General features: G+C 47.8%; 1 protein-coding gene across 5 annotated transcripts in view; it reads right to left on the reverse strand.

Annotated features, from left to right (window-relative positions):
• Positions 1-20202, reverse strand: part of UNC5B (unc-5 netrin receptor B) — a 150531-nt gene that overhangs the window by 12901 nt on the left and 117428 nt on the right. For 3 of the 5 annotated variants that reach the window (XM_037904736.2, XM_037904734.2, XM_043551490.1), the window contains exons 4-13: positions 17208-17311; positions 13732-13912; positions 12518-12685; positions 11637-11801; positions 7301-7333; positions 5003-5203; positions 3584-3973; positions 2674-2761; positions 1331-1499; positions 712-945 (exon numbers count right to left, since the gene is read on the reverse strand). In XM_037904736.2, coding sequence (XP_037760664.1) covers positions 712-945; positions 1331-1499; positions 2674-2761; positions 3584-3973; positions 5003-5203; positions 7301-7333; positions 11637-11801; positions 12518-12685; positions 13732-13912; positions 17208-17311 — 1733 coding nt within the window. The remainder of the gene's footprint in view (positions 1-711; positions 946-1330; positions 1500-2673; positions 2762-3583; positions 3974-5002; positions 5204-7300; positions 7334-11636; positions 11802-12517; positions 12686-13731; positions 13913-17207; positions 17312-20202) is intronic. The other 2 variants (XM_043551489.1, XM_037904735.2) reach the window with 2 other exon arrangements.

Below are 20202 nucleotides of genomic sequence, written 5' to 3' on the forward strand. Positions count from 1 at the left end.
CAATGGCGGGAGCAGGCTGAAGCAATTTGTAGCCCAAATACAGAGACTGAGGCAGCTGGAAGAGCAGTATTCATAAGTAAACTTACATGCACAGCAAGGTTGATATTAACCAGCTACTGTGAAACAGAGTCACAACTGGTATAAACCACCACAGTCAATGGAGCCATGCTGATTTATACCAGCTGGTGGTCTGGCCCTACATAATTAGAAATTTGTGCAAGGACTAACAAACCTGTGGGCTGGTGACCTACTCAAAGCATAGTTCAGGCTACAGATCACTTCATGGAAAGATTCCAAAGTCCTCAGGATTATACCAGCTCTGGATCAAGTGCAGTAGATAAACCTACCTGAAAATCTCTGATGAATATATTGGCTAACGTTAGAGCCAGGCTAATGAAAATGGATTTATGCCTGTTGCCCATTGACACTGCCAGGCTCTAAGCTAGTTTGCTTTCCCCTGTCATGGAGCAGAACATGCTCACAGTTAATCAGTGTTTTTTCCCTGCAGTCTTAGGATGAGAAAGAGCTGGAGAGTGACAAGATGGTCAGTGTTCAAAAATGAAACATTTTTATAGCTTAGTGATTATTCATTATTTGCTCTATGGTGATACAATCTTATGAATCCACAGGTACTAAAAAGGGGCTGGAGATAGAAAAATGTGACAGTGGGGGGTTGCTTACTCGTGACCCCAAGGTCTCAGGCAGCATTACCTTCAGTGCATCTGGTGTGTCCTCCAAGCAGTACACTTTGAGGCTGTATTCTAATGAGGTGCAGGCGGTAGGGGCAAAGATAGCCAGCTGGAGTCTCTTGATGGCTGACCTGGAGTAGGACTCTCCCACAAAAACATAGGTGCCAAGCTGGTCTAATAAAACATGGCAAGACTTCGGCTCAAGCTGGCAGTAGCAGGGAGTGTTCAGGGTCTCCTCATCCAGGGTCACAACTTCCTAAAGGGAGGGATTAAAAACGAAGGTTCCTGGTCAGCCCTTTTGCTCCAAAGTAATTTGTTCGGCATAGGCACTGAAAAGCTTCCGCTCATCATTCACCGTGGCACTTTTTGTAGTGCTGCAGCAAGCTAGCATGAGAACAGCTGTGAGATTTCCATGCAGACAGCACTCCATCCCTGCCGTAAACCTGACAACCAACCCCCTCACCCAATCTGAACTCCTATCCTTTCCCTGACAGTGAAGATTCCCTAAAAGGCTATGACTGGAATTGCTGTGACCTGCTCTGCAGCCTGCATTCCCACATATCCTCCAGGGTCTTCTGCTGACTGAGGAGGAGCTCTGTGACGACATTTTGTTTCCATTGTATTATTAAAGTGCACATTACCTCCCAGTTTCCTTGGTGGGATTGTGTTTTCAGCTGGAAAATCCAGTCTGAGGAGTTGATGTCCGCACAATGGGGGATGCTGAGAATGACTGGACGACACAAGAGCAACCCAGTGGGTCCGCAGGTCACCATGGGACTCAATACTGTCTGTGTGCCTTCTGAAGGTAAGCTGGAGGGGATGAATAAACACATACAGGAAATATTTAGCCTATGCCAGCCAAGTCATGCACCTGAAGAAAGGCCAGCCTGCACAGTGCTGACATGTGCTGCTCATAACTGAGAAGAGGGGCAACCTGGCATCCCCTAAACTTAACGGGCCTGATTCCCACACTGTGAAACCAGCAGAGTTACAACCACATGTCAGGGAGTGGAGAATCAGCTCTACTGTGGTTAAAGACACTGGGGTCCCTCTGTAGATGACAATGAGCAATTACTGGCAATCGAACTACTGTGTTTATTACCAGGAGTTCGGCTGGCCTATGGAAATACTGTAGAAGAGCTAGCCAGGGAGTTGTCTGACAGAGGACACACACTGAACAGTGGACAGACAAGTGTCTAAAAGATTCCAAGTTTGTAGTGTAGCCACTGCTTCTGGAATCTTCACCGCCTTCATGAGAGGCCCAGGTGGTGCACAGAAATCCCCTGACAATGGGTCACAAAACAAATACAAGTGGCAAAAGAACTCATTCTGCACAGCATCAGCAAACTGCACAGCAAGACACACTGCTTTCTCTCCTCTTCCCTATGTCGCCAGCAATAGTCTCTGCATTTTTGGGTGCCGGAGTAAAAACCCCTTATTTATTATTTACTGAGCACTGGAGAAAATGCTCAATGATCTATAAAGCACAGAGGAAGATATAGTAGCTGACTCCAAGTGCTCACAATCACATATACGCAGCAATCCAGTTCAGACACAGAATGCACCAGGTGAAATTTACCACAAGGAAGCACTGCTTTTTTATTGTTAATGATGGGAAAAATAAATTCTTCTTTCTTTGGCAGCTAGAATTGAGAAGATTAGTGGAAGAAATGCTTTAAGGACGGATTTGAATGAAGCCAAGGTAGATGCTTGTCCCAGAAAGAAAGGAAGGAAGGGAGGGCGTCCAAGGTGTAAAAGGCATAGTTGAAGAAGCTGTGAAGAGGAGAATAGGAAAAGAGACAGATGGAGTGTGGTTAGGCATGAGGCCTGGGAGAGAGTAGCAGGAAATGAGAGCTGAGATGCAGGACGGTGCAGAGGGAATTCAGATATGCTTTCTCCTTCAGGTGGTAGTTACAGTGATGGCAGACTGCAGCACACACAGTGATGGCAGACTGCAGCACACTGTACAGTACATTCTACTTACAGTGTGTTTTCTGCCTTGTTGATGATCAGGTACATTTCGTAGAACTTCCCCTGTGGGATTGCTCCATGAGGCACCAGCAGACTCACTCCTGGGGGGAAAAAAAGGGGGGGGATTCTTCACAGTGAGGAAATAATGAGTGAAACCCCACTGAGAACAGCCAGTTTCCTCAGGGGTTAATTTCAAATGGTGGGAACACTGTGCAAACTGAACTGGGGGCCTCCCTTGGGTGCAGACAGTGGTGTGAGAGCTTGAGGCCTCCTGGTGTTCTAACCCAAAGCTTCCCAGGATCTGGGACCGCTGCTGCTGGAAGTCAGATATCATTGTGCTGAACTGTCTGTATCAGAAGTGGGTACCTTCACAGGCAGCTGGGTAAAGCCTATGAGCTGTAATTTGGCAAGTGCAGTGAAATGATCATGTGTTGGGTTTATTTCAGCTACTGGCACAGATGCTTTCACCAATATGATTTGAAAGCAGCCACCCTTGAATTTGTGGTAGGGCCTAAGAGACTTTCTAGCCTGCCAAGATGGAAATCACGCCAGACTCTGTGCAGTCAGGCAGCATTCAGAGACAGGATAACCCTTAGCACAAGAAGTGCGGTGCTTGTTTTCCTCCAGTGCTCTCCAACAGGTTACAACTGGAGTAACAAAAATACAAAATGATGGTCACCTCATGATGGTGACTGATTCCCATCAACTCTACCTTAGGGAGATACACAGGCTGGCAGCTTAATGGGGACGTCATTATAGAAAGGGATATTCAGATCCATTTTTCATTTCTAATCAGCACCACATTGTCTTCAAAACCAGAGGCCATCACCACAAGGCCTCACTACTCAACTGTAAGTTAGCTGACATTAGAGAGCAACTGGGACAGCAGCAACCACAGCTGCACCTCTCACTCTGGCGCTTACCTGTGTCCGGGATAGTGAGCCTTCCTCCCAAGCAGCCAAATGTGCCAGTGGCACTGTTCCCATGCTCCCGGGGCAGGGTGAGGAGATGCTGAGAGCCCATGGCCTTGTTCCTTATGTTCATAAAGTGATTGTCCCTGGCAATGTCCCCTGGGTAGGTGCCCGTGGGCACTGCCCCAAGCAGGTCTGCCCCGTCATTCAGCCTGGGGGAGGAGGATGCTGTGGAGGAGTTGTACACTTTGATCTTTAGGTTTGGGAGTGGGTCAAGCAGTGGGGAGTTGGTCATTGGGATCTTGTCAGAGGAGTCCTGCAGGGCATACATTGGGCCACGATATACACCGGCATTGGCTGTTAGGTCAGGCTGCATTGAAGGGTGCAACAACTGGGGATTGTCTGCAAGATGAACAAAGATGAAAAAGGCAAAAACTTCAGTAATGTGTGAATTTAAACATAAATCAAAAGAGACCTACATGGAAACCTAGCCTTAGTGAAACAATGGGCTCAGAATGTGTAAGACATGTCCCTGGGAGAAGCAGGTTATAAAGCAAGAGACTGGAGCATGGACTTTGAACACACCTGTCTCCCTTTTATCAATTACTTGAAAGTAGACTGCCTAGACTGAGAATCAGGATCAAAACTACCTCAAGAATGAAGGACAAGCTGCATCATAGTGTATGTACAGAAAGTTTAACAAGAATCTGAAAGTAGTTTGACTCTCCTGTAACTCTCACAAAGGAGAGTTCTGTGCTGAATAGCTGAAATGCTTTGTGTTCTTTATACTGTCTACCAGTTCCCTTTCCTTATTATTTATTATTTGTTTTCCTGTTGTGCCTAGAGGCCCCAGTCAAGGTCAAGACCTTCCTGTGCTAGGTACTGTATAAACATGAGCTCATTATCTTGCTTGATTTGCGGATGGGGCAGCGCGCCGAGCCGCCCGGCTGTACCTCCACATAGGAGCTGGAGGGGGGACAGCTGCTGAGGTAAGCACCTAGGGGCAGCCAGGGGGCTCTGCACGCTGCCTCCACCCCAAGAGCTGCCCCGCAGCTCCCACTGGAACCACGGCCAATGGGAGCTGCAGTGGCAGCATCTGCGGATGGGGCAGTGCGCCGAGCCACCCGGCTGTGCCTCCACATAGGAGCTGGACAGGGGACATGCTGCTGCTTCTGGGAGCTGCTTGAGGTAAGCACCGCCTGGAGCCTGCACCCCTGACCCCCTCCCATGCCCCAAACCCCTGCCCCAACCCTGATCCCCCTCCCGCCCTCCGAACCCCTTGGTCCCAGCCCAGGGTACCTTCCTGCATCCCCATCTCCTCATCTCCAGCCCTACCTCAGAGCCCGTACCCCCAGCTGGAGCCCTCATCCCCTCCCGCACCCCAACCCCCAATTTTGTGAGCATTCATGGCCTGCCATACAATTTCCATACCCAGATGTGGCCTGGAGGTCTTGAAGTTGACTGGGTGAAAGCCTCCAGTCAGGGCAGCTGAGGAGTCTGTAATGTCAGTGTCGAAATCCCGGCAGCTGCGCCGGTACACAACCACTCCGATGGCCATCAGGATGACGATGAAAACAAAGATGGCTACAACCAGACCGGCGTACAGGGCCACATCCCCCGTGGTTTCCAACACTAGAAGAAGGAAATGAGAAAAGGGAAACTGAGGAAAGGGGGGCTTTGCACGAATCTGCAGTCAGAATTGTGCCACCCACAGCTGGATCCCTGCATGATCAACCCACTATCTTTGCCCAAAAGACACCACTAATTCTAGGATTAACCCAAGCTTTTGGCAAATGCTGGGCAGGGGAGGCTGGGCTGGCACAACTAGGTAACAGATGGGCTCAAAGTGGTGTCCAAAAGTGAGAGCAACATGTTGGATATACATATCTGTATCCCCAAAATCAAAAGTCACAGTGTGTATGTGTGTAGACATACCCACACCCAGCGTGACTCTTGATCTTTGGGATCCCCTGTCCAGGGAGAACGAAGAAATCTGCTTTGAAAGAAGATACGCATGCACATGGAAGAGATGACAATGAGCTAATAGGATAGTGCACAGAGAGATGCCATAAAGCGATCACTGGGCATCCTTCCATCTGCTCCCATCTCAAACCAGTAGATGTGTCAGCTCAGAGAAGGAAAGTACCAACTGCTCTGGAATGGCTGCTCTGGTGATTTGGTCAGCTGGTGCTGCCTACAGGGACACCTAAGACAATGTGTGTCATGTTAGCCTGGGAATGTCAAATGTTAGGATTGAGGAAGCTTGAACCAGGCCCATGAATCTCTGCCTCTGTCACTGACTGCTGTTAAAATCCCTCACTCTCTTCCTTTCATTCTTCAATAGCAAATTAAACCCTATTTTATCCAGGATAATTGCTCCCTTGATTTCACATGAGCTCAGATTACACCCCTCTGTCAAGGGAAGGAATTCCAACTCCTCAAGGATCCTGCAGCATCAGTGTCTTGCCTCCAGCATATTTTAGTGTCAAAGACAGGATCTCCACCCACCATTGACTGGTGTCAAGTGCCTGGAGTCAGGCCATATTAGAGAATTAGATGCTGATGTTTCTGAGACATACACGTGTCTTATTTGAACATTGCCTCCAGGAAAATTATTCCAGATACATCAAACAGCTTGGCTTGAACACTCATGCTCTCTACCTTACCCCCTCTTTTTTTTCCCCTTTCCTTTCCTGATTTCCAGGTGCTCTAAGAATATGTTTAATTTAGCTTCATAGTTTCTAACCTGTACAGGGCCTGTGCCAGGTATATGGATCAGAACCAAGGCCAGTTTTTATTTCTGGGGTATATTTGTGTGGGGGAGCGCGGGAGCAGGAGTTGCCCTCAGGGGAATTCCTTCTGCAGGGGGATTGCAAAAACATTCCACTTTGATGGTAGGGGAATAGCTGAGAACTTACAGTCACAAAAAGCCTGAAAGATCCAAAGTGTTTGCAATTCCAACTTTTGTAGAAGGGGAATGATTTCACAGAGATTGCCAAGGGAGATAGGACACCACCCAGCACTAGCTACAGTTGAAATGATTCGTATCTGTCTCCCAGCTGAAAAATGTTCACAGAACACAAGTATTTCAGAGCTATAGTGTACTCCCAAAATTCTTAAAAAGAAAAAGGAGTACTTGTGGCACCTTAGAGACTAACCAATTTATTTGAGCATAAGCTTTCGTGAGCTACAGCTCACTTCATCGGATGTACTTTATGTTATTTCCTAAGTTGCTCTGGGTGCATTAACAACAGGGCTAGGAAACGAACAAACTGGTGGCACTGGTTTTAATTCAGGGTGGGGGAATCTAAGCACTTGTTCTGAAGCAAAAAAACAAACCAAAAATTCCAACTTTTTTTATATGTATACATACAAATTCTGTTCTCATTCATTTGGAATAACTTCATGGACTTCGGTGACTTTGGATACATTCTGTTGTAACTGAGAATAAAGTTTAGCCCATTTAAATAGAGAAACTGATGTGCAGAATAAAAGTTAAATTTAGGTCTCTCAAGCTTGATGGAGTAACTGTCCCTTTAACATCTGCTAACCCTTTGTGGTGTATTTCAGCTCTCTCCTCCCTTGCTCACTGGAGCAACTCCATAGAGAAGCCTTGGAGATGGAGCTTTCTAGTTCCAGCCTGACACCAGTGGTGCCAATGACCAAACAAAATTAAAAACAAAATAATGTATCACAATGAAATAAAGTGGCCATGAAATGAGGACTTACAGTGACTTTTGGGTTCGCTTAGAACTCTTTTATCTGTTAGGAAAAACAAAGTTAAAAACAAAAGGTGAAAATGATGATGGTGATGATGCTAATGGAAGGAAAGAAACACAGTCATCAGCCCCAGCACACCAAGGGGAAGGATTTCACGAGACATAAAAAACAGCAAATGGTTTAGAGAGAACAAGGAGCCTTGGGCTCCTTGAAGCCATGCAGAAGCCTTGCCCTTGTGGTAGTTTTAGGGAAGCAGGCTTGTGACCACTCTCCCAACCTGGCTGGCCTTGCTGCCCATCCAAAGGGACCTAAGCTGCACAACCAGAATGGCAAATTTTGATCCACATTTCCAATAGGCTGCCGGAGACTGAGAGCACAGTGACCCCTTCCCACTAAATCGTTTACTTCAAAGGGATGAGTGGGGAAGACAGCTTCCCAAGCCCCTCCACCCACTGCTCACCTGAGGTTTTAGGGGAGCAGAATCTGCTTCTCTTCTGCCCAGCTTCCTGGTCTGACAATGAAATTCACTCACCTCCCAAGGGGTTCAACAGACAAAGCCCCAGGCACTTCAGGTCCCAGTGACAAAGCGGTGCCCAGTTCTCAGGGCCAGCCTCTGCCTCTTTTAGGTGTGGTGGAGAGTGGGAAGGATCCCCCTAGGCTCAGCCCAGCCTTGAGAAAGCCCCACTGAATTTCAGTGCTATTTGAATGAGTCCAGTGCAGCAGGGAGAACCATTCATTCTGTTAAAACCAGTGGTTCCCACCCACTGTTGTTCTTTTAGTTGGCACTCCCTTGTGATGGGCTGAGAGATGAGTGCCCCCATTCTCTGCCCATCTCCCCACTTACCATGCCCCTAGCATAGTGATGCCACCTCTCCTTCTCTCCCCATTCCTCCTTGTCTCTCCTGTCTCTGTTCTCTCTCTCTCATCCCACTTTCTCCCTCTTTGTTTGGTTTCTACTCTAATTCTTCTGCTTGTTCCCTTGGGGTTTTTTTTCACTCCCAGTATACCCCTTTCTCTCACTCATCAGATGGCTACACATTCCTAGCAGCGCAGAGGAGCCACCATGTGAACTTTCAGGGGTTCGCTGAGTACTGTGTGTGCAGAAGAGAGAAGCTTGGTTGCCAGGCTACTGTCTGAGCCTGTACATGTGAGCTTGTCTCATGGAATCTGCATTAGGGACCACCAAAGGAGCATGTGGGAGGGGGGAGCAACTTGCAGGACATTCACAATGAGGAGGATTTGGGTTCTTGAAACCTCTCCCCCCCACACTCCCCTCCTGCTTCACTTCTCTCCTTCCCTCCTCTCCCACACTAGGCTTGTGCCCCCCCCCCCAGAAATCAGTGGTTGAAACATAAAAGCATTGTCCGGTTACGTTAGGCTTTGTCAAAATTATCCTGTGTCTGGTTTGCTGATTATCAAAGCTATTAGCCTTATGTAATAACAGCCTTCTTCCTCCTGGCCCATCCTCCCATTTAACTCCAGCTTGGACTGAAGCCTTGAGACACAAGATGGGACAGCACAACAGTTTCAGCGACTGTGGACGGCGATGGCCACTGTCAAGCTGGCCTGTGTCAGGAAGAAGGGCTCTTGTTCAGAGCCAAGGTTGGCAAATAATCAGACAGATTCACATGGGAACCCACCAGATACTTTTCCTTCATGTCTGGACTGTCCAAGTCTGATCCAGGATGGAAGTCCCTCTGTAAGGCCACTCCTTTGTTTTTGGTCTAAAGCATGGAAGTCCCGAGCATGGGAACAGTTATTTGTAGCCGTTGATATAAAACAAGCCTCCCCACTCCTTTCCACACCCTGCAGGTTCGCTGCTGCAGGAAGCCAGTCTCAGTACTCCACTATTTCCTTTTTCTCTGTGAGGCGCTTTCCGCCTGCTAAGTGTTAACACCCAGCACCAGGCTGGCACCACACGTAGCTTGATTCTGCCTGTGAGCTGGACCCGACCTCTGCTGTCACGATGCCTTAATTTTCCCAACCATGAGCTTCTACCAGGCCCAGAAGGCACTGGCTTGCAAGATGTTCCTTTGAAACCACTTCTGTGGTTCAACCCCCACCCCACTCACTGCCAACATGGATCGACATGGTGAGTTTATTTAACATGACATGAAGGCAGTTATACAGCGAGGTAGGGGTTATGATGCACTCCTAACTCATTCTTTTAAGCAGATTACAGCACAGGGGGCATTCAGGGTTATGCTAAGCAAACGAGCTGCAAGGCACCAGGGCAGATATTGCTACAGAACAAGCACTGGCACTATTCCTGGCTGTTAAGCAGAGTAAGGAGGACACTTTAATACTCTCTAAAGAGGGTTTTTCTTGTAGCACAGCCCCATGTTTGTAACTGGGACCATTCCATGGCTGCTGGTCAGGAGTGACACCAAGGAATGAGGTGAGTCCAAGGAATTCCAAATTAAGGTCAAGCAATTCCACCTGGATTGTCCCATGAAATGTATCACACTCATTTCCACTCAGACCTAGACTAGGCTTGGTATTTCAGAATATTTTCTAGATCTTTTTAGATCCCAAATGGGGAATGGGAAACATCCAAGCGCTTCTCAACTCCATCTGAATTCTAGAGGAGAAGGTTTAAAGCAGAGGTGTTTTAAAGACTTCAGGTTTTTGGCTTCACTCCAGACCCTGAGACAGATTTTTTAATAACAATTGATTTAAAGAAAAAAATAAAACAATAATTAAAATTTTCTCACTGGGGATTTAGGTCATAAATTAAATGAGTTTGCTGGGTCTCGTTCACCATTATGACACAAACATTGCACAGAGCCTGATCCGGTACTGAGCACCTGCAACTTTAATGATGTCCGAAGAGAGATGCAGGTGCTCAGCACTCCGTACTTTGTGGGACTGGATCAGTGTTTGGAGTGGGTGACAATTTCTGCTAGAGCAAGAGGCAGGTTCAGGATGGGAACACCCAGGAGCTCTGCCACGACCTGTCATGTCAGTGAATTACAGTGATCAGAGGTGAAATAATCTCTCACAGCTCCCGAATGGTCCCCTTTTCTGTGGCACTAAATGGAACTTTCCTCCTGTGGGAAGTCAAGCTGCATATTCAACCCTTCCCAGGCCTGGGGGTGACAGGCAGCACTCAGTCTGCTCAGGAGAGGCCTGTGTTTAAACACTTGTACCTCAAGAGGTGGTGTGTGGGCGTACATAGTGGAAAAATATACAGAGGAGTCACTAGGGAAATTTAGGACTATAACTATCCCTGAAGAGGCATATTTAAAAGAAGTGGTTGGCCCTCTGTTCCCCTTCCTTCATCCCTCCTACCACAGTTTCCTTTTCTCTGGCAACATACACGGAGCATGCATGCTTTTTTAAGGTTAATGGACTTGGTAGTGATGTGATGGAAATTGATCATGCATGGGCCAGGAACCCGCTGTGCACATTCACCCTGTTTGATGCAGCCAGTGACCTCCACCCTGCCCTGGCAAGGTCACCTGTGCCAGGGATGACAAACATTTTGCTTTCTTTTAACAACTCATTCCTGGGTCCTTCCATAGCCGGGAGCAGACTGCCAAGTGTTCTGAATGATAATGCTACCATGAGGTTTAGGGTGTCAACTAGATTTGAAGCCAGGTGCCACAGATAAGAGGCTGGTGCTTCACCCAGTGACCCATGCAGTCAACTTCCATCAACGTTTCAGAGCTGTAATCAATTGCCCACCCTAACAACGTCTAACCTTCAGGTTTGCAAGTAGTTTAGCAAGGCTCCAACTGACCTAGAAGGGGCTGTATCAGAATTCTATGCTATCATCGCCAACAGGTGGGGAGTCCAGTAATGGTGCTTAAGAACATATCTCACATCCACCTAAATGAGCATGAATAACCTTCATTTCCTATAGTTAAAGGGCTTTGTGCATCTTGCTATCACTGCCTCTCCACGTTAGCTGTGTGCTGTACATCACTGCAATCAGAATCCATTCCAGATCGGCTTGGATATCCAGTCTGGAATTTCCCAGCGGTTGTCCGATGTAAAAAGTTTATGAAGTTGGCAATATTGTCAGAGAGGCAGACAGCAACCCCGGTCTATAATGTCACTTGCAGTAAGAGGAACTCTAAAGTGGGTTTGGGTTTCTGGGGCTAACTGGAATGAGCTGTGGGGGCAACCCCTGGGAAGAAATGATCTTGAGCTGGAGTTCTGTGCCCACTTGGAATGGGAGACCATGTATAGTGCCTGCTGCCTAGACAAAGGCAGAATAAACCCTTCAGCTTGCAATGCCTTCCCTTCTAATAAACCCTTTTAGCCATGGTTTTTTCCCCCTGGTTGTCCTTTTCCTCCCTCTCCCTCCCTCCCACGCTGTCCCCCACACTGGCTCACTCACTTTGCATGCACAGCCCATCAGTGCAGTTTTTGGAATCCAGCAACACTCCGCTGCAGTCCTTGCCTCCGTTTTTTGGCGATGGGGAAGTGCATTCCCGGCTCCTCCAGTGGGTGCACTCCGTACTGCACGCTGACCACTTGCTCCACTCTGTCCAGGCTCCATCTACTGCATTCCAGGAAAAACACAGACACACACACGCACGCACACACACAGAGAAAAAAATTCATTGAAGGCTTGGAGGAAGGAGCAGAGAGATTTGAATCAGTACTGTGTACACAGCAGTCATTTGGCTTCTCTAATCTAACAGATAACAATCAAAAGAAACCTTAGGAGGAGGCAGCTGCTGCACAACCTCTGAATTGGGAGGTTAAGCCATTACAGAAATGCAGATGTGAATTGGCTTTAGAAGCCCAAACAGCTGAGAACTGGAAGGTCTCACTGGTGGCTTGTTCTCTAGATGACAGGGCAGGCAAAGAAGGGTTTTGGCAGATCATTTGGGAGAAGGGTGATCTGGAAAAAGAGACAGCTCCACCAGCCTAGGTACTTGAGGGAGTCCTTATGGAGGTCCATTGTATGTCAAGCCTAGTCCTGCAGTGGCTTTGGGAATGTAAGGTGCATGGCTGCTCTCAGGTCTAGGACATTCAGTTTTCATAGCCCACAACGAGAGTTTTCAACAGGGAAAAGTCACTTCATACGAGTTGGAAGGAGGCTACTCTGAGACACATGCCCCCTGACCTCCTGCAGATCCCCCTCCACAACACACACCATCTCCACAAGCCCCTGGGCAGCGCTAGAGATAGTGCTGAACTGGACAATCCAAAGAGGGGAGCACACACCCATGATTACAGCTGGCCTCAGGCTCTTGCATGAATTGCCCTTACCTGGGCACATCGTGGTACAGGCCATTTTCTGGAAGGGTTGCCCCTCACAGAAAGAGCCGCCATTGAGAGGTGCTGGGTTGGTGCAGGTCCGGGTGCGCTTCTGCCAGCCACGGCCACAGCGGTTGTTGCATTGAGACCATTCTGACCAGGTGGACCAGCCACCATTCACTGTGTACAGAGAAGGAAACAGGAAAAAAAATGCTGCTTAAAAACTCAGAGCCCAGGAATAACATCATATTTGTGTCCTGGCACCAGTCCAGCCACTTTCGTCCTCTCCCTCCCTGGCAGTCACTACAGCCAACAGGGAAAGCTGCTGGTGGAGTGAACACTACAGCTTCATGGACCCGGCAGGAGGGGTCACTAAACAAGGTCAGGGTTGTACCTACTCTTTTCCAGCTCCCTAGACTGATCCACACCAGCCAATCACCAGGCTCCTTTAATCTGACACCACCCCCATTCACAACGCTCTCCAACAAATAAACATGCGCCTTCTAAGTGAGCACCTCCCAACTCCAGCTGGTTGAAAAACCCTGAATGTTTTTGAAATGTTCCTGGTTTCTCACCTCACTGGAGCTGCACTGATTTATCCCAGCTCTGCTGGCCTAGGAGTTTTAACTTCACAAATATTATTGACTTGGAGAGCTTTTTAGTGGGACAGAGCAGAAAACGGCCACTATTTTGCTCCAGAAATCGAACAGAGACAGATTTGTGGGTTTTGCTTGGACTTTTATCCTTTCATGTTGGTTCCCTGTGGTTTGCAGCCTCCGAATTTTGCTTTTTGTTTCTCATATGTGAAACTCAAAGGAAAACTCAGCCAAATCCAGCATTTCATCTGGTTTCCCTGCAAAACTTGTCTAGGTTTGCTCAAACGATGCAGCCCAGCTTCACTTGAGGCACCATGTATATATTTCAGTAAAGCAGCCAGGTTTGTATCAAAACTAGCAACCAGGCAAGGTTTTTTCCCCCCTAGTTTCAGGTTTGCTTTCAAAAGCCTAAGAATAAACTTTAGTACTAGTATAAGCCGATGGAGAGTCTCTTTCAGCTCAAGAGCTCCGTTTCTGGTGTGGTATGGCATGAATTCTACGCCTCAGGTCAGGCATGTGCGTTAGCTGATACTTCTACAGATAAAGCCACAGATAACCACATTAGGTTCCCCTGGGCTTGTGGATACACTTTGGCTAATCCCTGCGTTCCTAAGAACAAAGGGTCAGTACCATAGACGATGACAGTGGCTGTGGTGCTCCGGCGCTTAGCCACAATGTTCTTGGCCACGCAGGTATAGTTGGCGGTGTCCGAAAGCCTGGCCTGCTTGATTATGAGGTTATGATCTATGGTTATCAGGAAGTTGGTGTCTCGGGTGGTGTCAATAACATCCTCGTTCCTCAGCCACTCCACCTAGAAAGGCAGAAAAAAAGGGGAGAAAGAAAGGAAGGAAAGGAAAGACAGAAGAATGAAAGAGATGACAGGGTTGAGAAAGTTAGTAAAAGAAAACAGAGAAAGGAGGAAAAAAGAGAAAAAGAACCAGACGCAATTAGGTATCATCACGAGAAAGCAAGATTACAGAGTTAAAAATCCAGCGCACATTGTCACTACCAGAAATCACCTGGCTAAATCTCTGAGAGCACCACTCAAAATCCATCATTGCACTCCCAGGAAAAGAAACGATAAATAGCTGAGAGTAAGTGAGTGAGAAGGTGGCTTTAACCATCCCGCTCATTGCACAGGATGAGAGAAGGGGAAGCTATACTAACAGGTGGCCAAAGAGGTGTGATGCATGCTGGCTCTTTCCTGAGCTACTGTGCTCCCCTAGCACACAAGGAATGCTGGTCAGTGGGTGCAGGGATGAAGAGACAATTAACATGGGATGTGGCTAATGGGAGTGCGGGCCAGGGCTAGGAAAGAAATCCGAACGCCATATGGTCCCCACCACAATGCTGGCTTACAAATGGTGTAAGCACGGTGTAAACCAAATCAGGGCCCAGTTGCTTTAATTATACTGGAAGAACCTTGCACTGGGGTGGTAAGAAAAACTACAGAGTAGAAGGCAATTTGATTGACAAACAGAAGGAGATGAGCAGGAATAGGACTCAAAGAAGAGGGGAAAATGGGCTCTGAAGTTGAAGCTAGACAAATTCAGACTGGAAATAAGATCTACATTGTTAACAGTGAGGGTAACTAATCACTGGACCCATTTACCAAGGGTCACGGTGGATTCTCCATCGCTGACCATCTTTACATCAAGATTGGATGTTTGCCTGAAAGATCTGCTCTAGGAGTTATTTTGAGGAAGCTCTATGGCCTGTGCTACACAGTAAGTCACACCAGATGATCACAATGGTCCCTTCTGGCCTTGGAATCTGTGAGTCAGAACTAGGAGTGAGCAAGATATAGCCCTATGAGGCATGATGTCATCATGCAGATCCTTGGTGTGTCCATTGCTGGGACTGTGCATCCATGGTGGTCATACTCCAAGCATGAGTTGGCACATCTCCCTGTACTCGGATGTCCTGCCAATTTAAGTTGACAAAACACCGCTGGAGGGAAAAGGTAGGCACAGAGTGGTAAAGTGACATGCCCATAGACATACATCAGGTCACTGGCACAGTGATGGAGCCGGGAACCAGGAATAGAACCTATCTCTCCCGAGTCCCAGTCCAGTGCTCTGCCCACTGGAGAACACTGCCTCTCTAATGTGTGTACGTATTTCTGTGTCAGTCAGTGTGCAGGGGCTTGTTAAAGTAGATGCAGGTGTGAAAGAGAAAAGAAAAAAACTAAAGATTTAAAATAACCTTTCCTGCGGCTTTTAGGTGTAGCTTATTTACACACTATCAAAAAAGTTGCAACGGTCAACAAATTCCATACAAGAATGAGGCTTGCGTTGCTTGGAGAGATGCTGACAACTTGAGGCATGTGAGTTTTGTTTACCACTCAAGAACGGGGACAGAAGCCCACCCCTCCCCAACTGTTCTCACCTCCCCTACAAGCTGGGCTGGCACTAGCCTGGTTTGTCCATCTAATTGCTTTTTCTATGAGAGATGATAGGTCAGAAGCTTATCACACACAGAGCACACTCACAGTGATGCTAATGGTACTGCACTGAGTTACTGGAGCAAGGAGGAAGGCAACTGGCCTTGGGGAAAGGCCCTGCCTTGCTAGGAGAGTCCATGAACTTCGCTCTTTCCAGGCCTCACTCACTCATTTTTACCCATAGCATTTAAACAAATCATTCTGTGCTTTCTTTTCTTCCAGATCACTCCTGCAAAGGGTTAATGGCAGATGAGCATGTACAGGAGGGAGGCGTGGGCTGAACAGGTGTTGAGGTTAAGTGTGTTATTAGATGTCAGAATAACAGTTCCACTGCCCAAAATAAACAGTTTTGCTGAATAATGGAAGCTGACGGCCTACAAGAGGCCATCCATCATGGCCCCAATCCATCTGCAAAGATGTGCCCAATCTATCTCATATGCTCTCTCCCTTGCTCCTCGCTGGAACTTAACTGGCACACTGCTGAGGTGTTAGCAATCCCAGCTGGAACGGTAAAAGTGTTGCAAGGGACAATGGATAAGATGCGAGCGCTGGGGGCTGACCGGAGTTTGGGGGAGGCCGCATCCCCGAAGGTGGCTTGGAAATAGCTTGTGCTGTTTTATTAATGGATCACGATGGTGAATGTAGAAGGCTGGCTAGCAATTATTCACCTTCATGATCAGGCCTCATTGAAGCCACAGCTGCGTCCAGCTGAGGGAGGCAGGGAGGGGCTGGTTACCAGTAAATTCCCATAGCCTCTGATTAAAGATAAACAAAAACCACGGCAGGAAAAGGGGCAGGGCAGTAAAATCCATAACAGAAAGCGGCGTGCCTGCTAAAACTGGCAAAATACAAGCTATGCCAGGAGCCTTGTAAAAGCTATTCTAGCATCCGCCTCCGGCAGGTGGAAAGTAATTTCCAACAGTTACAGGTGCTCTCAGAAACAAACCAGCAACTCCTGCAAATCTAAGAGGGTGGAGTCTCTCCAGACTAACACCCACCAGGACAGCCATAAACAGAGACTGCAGGTGGGAGAGGAAATGTGCTTCACTTTCCTTCCTTCCCACTGTTTTCATGCATCAGCCTGTATAGTGAGGGGGCTGGCAGCTGGGCACTGAAATGGTGTTGCTCCCGATGGGGCAGGGAAGTCGGCTTTATTGGGCCAGTCTAGCCCATTACATCCCTGGGGGGATACAGCCAACCGAGGGCAAGCAGCGTTCCCTAGGGTTTTCTGCCAAGGGAGAGCAGCTCTAGTCATCTGTGGAGGGATGCCTAAGAGCCAGACTGCCACAGGCTGTGGTAAATCAGCACATCCCTCTGCTGATCTGAACATGTCCGTCCCATCCCCTGCCAGTTTTGCCCATTTTGGGGATGCTGCTGCTCGACTGAAGGCCCTCAGGGGACTGGAGATGGTGCAGTCTTCCCTGTAGTAATCCCTCACTATGAAGAGGGCTTTATGATGCTGAGGGTCATCTGCCAGGGTCAGTGTCAATAGAAAATCTGATTTATTTGGGCAAAGACGCAGGGGGAAAATAGCTGTGCTAAAATGTATGAGCAGAGTTTTTCTTGTGGGAGTAAAATATGTCCCCAGCATGCTGGCACCTTCTATCTGGTGCGGCCCCTCAGCTCTGCTGTTGGGAGGTGTGAGAGAGATAGCATGGCTTACCTCTGCCGCTGGCACCCCCTCTGGGGGGCGGCACTGCAGTAACACCTCATGTTCCAGTGGAACCTCTTTCCCTAGAGGCTCCTGGTCAAAGTTCTTCCTCAGGTCTGGGAAAGAAAAATGAGCCCCAAGTGTTATCAGCCAGTGACACGAATGGAGCAACCCAAAAAACCTTGGGGGTACCATATATGGACAGAGGAGCCTGCAGCGAGATAAAATCTATCAGGAGTTTAGTGTAACATGGCCTGCTGACCAGCCCACTCAGAATCCCCAGAGATTTCCTGTCTACCACCTCCACCCGTCTTTCCTGCCCCACCCACCTAGCTGGGCTCTTTGTACCCCAGTTTATCCTTGCCAATGTAAGAACTATTGTTCCCAGGTGCTTGCTTGTCTTCTGGATGGAATCATATTCCAGCAGAAAAAGGCCAAGTCTGCCAAAAGATGTCTCAGAACAAGGGCTGACATCCACTTGCCCATGGATAAAACATGATTTTGAGTGCTCTCCCATTCCTGAAATGGGATTCACTCGCCTTCCCTTAAATGAACTGTTCAGAGCAGGCAGAAGGGGGGACGTGCTAGTCCGCTGTTGCCAGAGTTTCATGTTCCTGCCTAGAAACTTCATATTCTTTCATCAAAATCCATCCAAAATTAAGAAGTCTTGTGTTTCTGAAAGGGGACCACTGAAGTATGGGCTTGCTGCTTGCCGCACTAGTGAAAAGAGGGACAGAGCATCTGGCAGAGCATGCTGGAGCAGCTTAGGTCAGGGTGGGGATGTACCATTATGAGCTGGAATTCATGCTATCTATTAAGTAGCACTATGCATTTCAAGGAAATCCATGGGCCAGATTCTCAAAAGAGCTCAGCCCCCAAAAGCTCCATCGGAGGCACCTGGGGGAGGGATAGCACAGTGGTTTGAGCATTGGCCTACTAAACCCAGGGTTGTGAGCTCAATCCTTGAGGGGGCCATTTAGGGATCTGGGGCAAAAATTGGGGATTGGTCCTGCTTTGAGCAGGGGGTTGGACTAGATGACCTCCTGAGGTCCCTTCCAACCCTGATATTCTATGATTCTAAATGAGACAACATTTTCAGAAGGCTCTGCTTCCAGTTAGGCCCCTAAATGAAGTGGTCAGATTTTCAAAAGGCCCATTGCCCAGTAACTCCTAGGAGCTGGGCACTTTTGAAAATCTGGCACTGTGCCTTCATCACACGTAAATTGCATTTATCTTATTCTAAGTGAATTATACATAAATATTATGTGTTAACATTTGGAATTACAGAATATGCAAATGACATAGTAGGTCATATAGGATCTAATATGAAAGTGGCCATATATTACAGTGCTCATACTACGTACTATAAGTAGCATGCTATCCATGGGCCAAATTCTGCCGTCATTACATTAAGCAGTACCTTACTTCAGGAATAATCCCATTGAAGTCATTGGCACCAGCTGCATAGTAAGGAGTGTGAATTGTGAATTGTGAATTGTGAATAAGGATGGCAGAACTGGGCCTTATGTACATGGAACACATATGTCTTTACTCATAATCACATGGGATGTTAAAAGAAAGAGGACAAGCAGTCCAATACACCACCACGTGCAGGCCTACTGTACATTCGTGGGCCACACTTAGCAGGGAAAAAGGAGCAACTGATACTAGTCCTTCCCTTCGTCACTAGATGGCGCTGCAATCCATAGGAATTGCTTCCAATAAGCATTGCTCCAACTTGAGCGAAGTGCGATTGGGCACCAACCTTTTTTTGTGCTATTCTTCTCTCTCTTTCCCCCTCCCCCCCTGCTTTTATGGGGTGTGTGACAAGCCACAGGGTGACTTCGTGAAACTCAGCGGTCCAGTAGCAAATGTCACTGAGCTGGGAACCATTTTGGAAAGGAGAAAAGAGAAGGCTTTTTATGTAGCCTCAAAGCAGGCAAATTAAAGAAAAAGTGCTGTGTGTTCCTAAGAAACCAGACAGCTTTATTCCTAGCTGTGGCCTTACTGTCAACTGAGAGCAGGAAGCATCACTTCGTGTCAAAACAGCCTTGAAGGCTGAGAACATTTCAGCTGCTGTAGCAGGGGAAAAGCAACTGCTACAGATAAAACAACATAACAGTTTCCACCCTAAATAACCCTGCTCTCAGTCCCTCCGAGTCTTCTGGAGGGGAGGCAGCACTGCAGGTGCACACACAGCTAACGCAGCTGCCTCGTGGAAAGGTACAAAGGGGCTACTGCGCCCTTTGTAAGGTGTGCAAGAGGGAGGCCCACTAAGATTGGTCTAAACTTAAAACTTAGGTCGACATATCTATGGCACTCAGCGGGTGAGATATCCACACCCCCGAGCGGTGCAGCTATGCCGACCTAACCCGGAGCACAGATGTGGCTAGGTCAGTGGAAGAATTCTTCCACCAACCTAGCTACCAGCGCACAAGGAGGTGGTGTGCCTATAGCGATGGAAAACCCCCTCCATTGGTGTAGGCTGTGTCTACATTATGGGGCTATGCTGGCAGATTTACGGCGCTATAGCTAGGACATTATAGTTCTCATATAGTGTAGATATGGTCTAAGATGCACCTAGTAGCTCTGCAGAAAGGGAAGGTGCATATTGCCTTGCTCAGCTGTGTAGCTAGTGCATACAGGGAAGGGGGCTTCCTCGTGCAAGCTGTACAGAGTGCAACTGTAACATATTCTTAAAGTAGGTTTCCATATGGACTTTCCATATTCAGCATGATGCTTCTATAGGGAAGCATCTTTAATCACAGAACAACTTCCCTATTGGCAGAACTGCAAGGCACTGTTTCCCCAGCTCTCTCCTTGTCAAGAGAATCACCTCTTACATCCTTTGGGTGGCAGAATAGCCCAGTTGTTGACTTCTCCCACCCTACCAACGCATGAGCTATTCACTTGCTAAAGGAAACAACACAGGAGGTCAATCCAGGATGTAGGATTTACAGTTGCTGAATCAGGCAAATCACCTCTGTGGCTGAGGTGCTAACTTGTC

The sequence above is a fragment of the Chelonia mydas genome, chromosome 7, assembly GCF_015237465.2.
Source record: "Chelonia mydas isolate rCheMyd1 chromosome 7, rCheMyd1.pri.v2, whole genome shotgun sequence".
In the NCBI taxonomy this organism is placed as follows: domain Eukaryota; kingdom Metazoa; phylum Chordata; order Testudines; family Cheloniidae; genus Chelonia; species Chelonia mydas.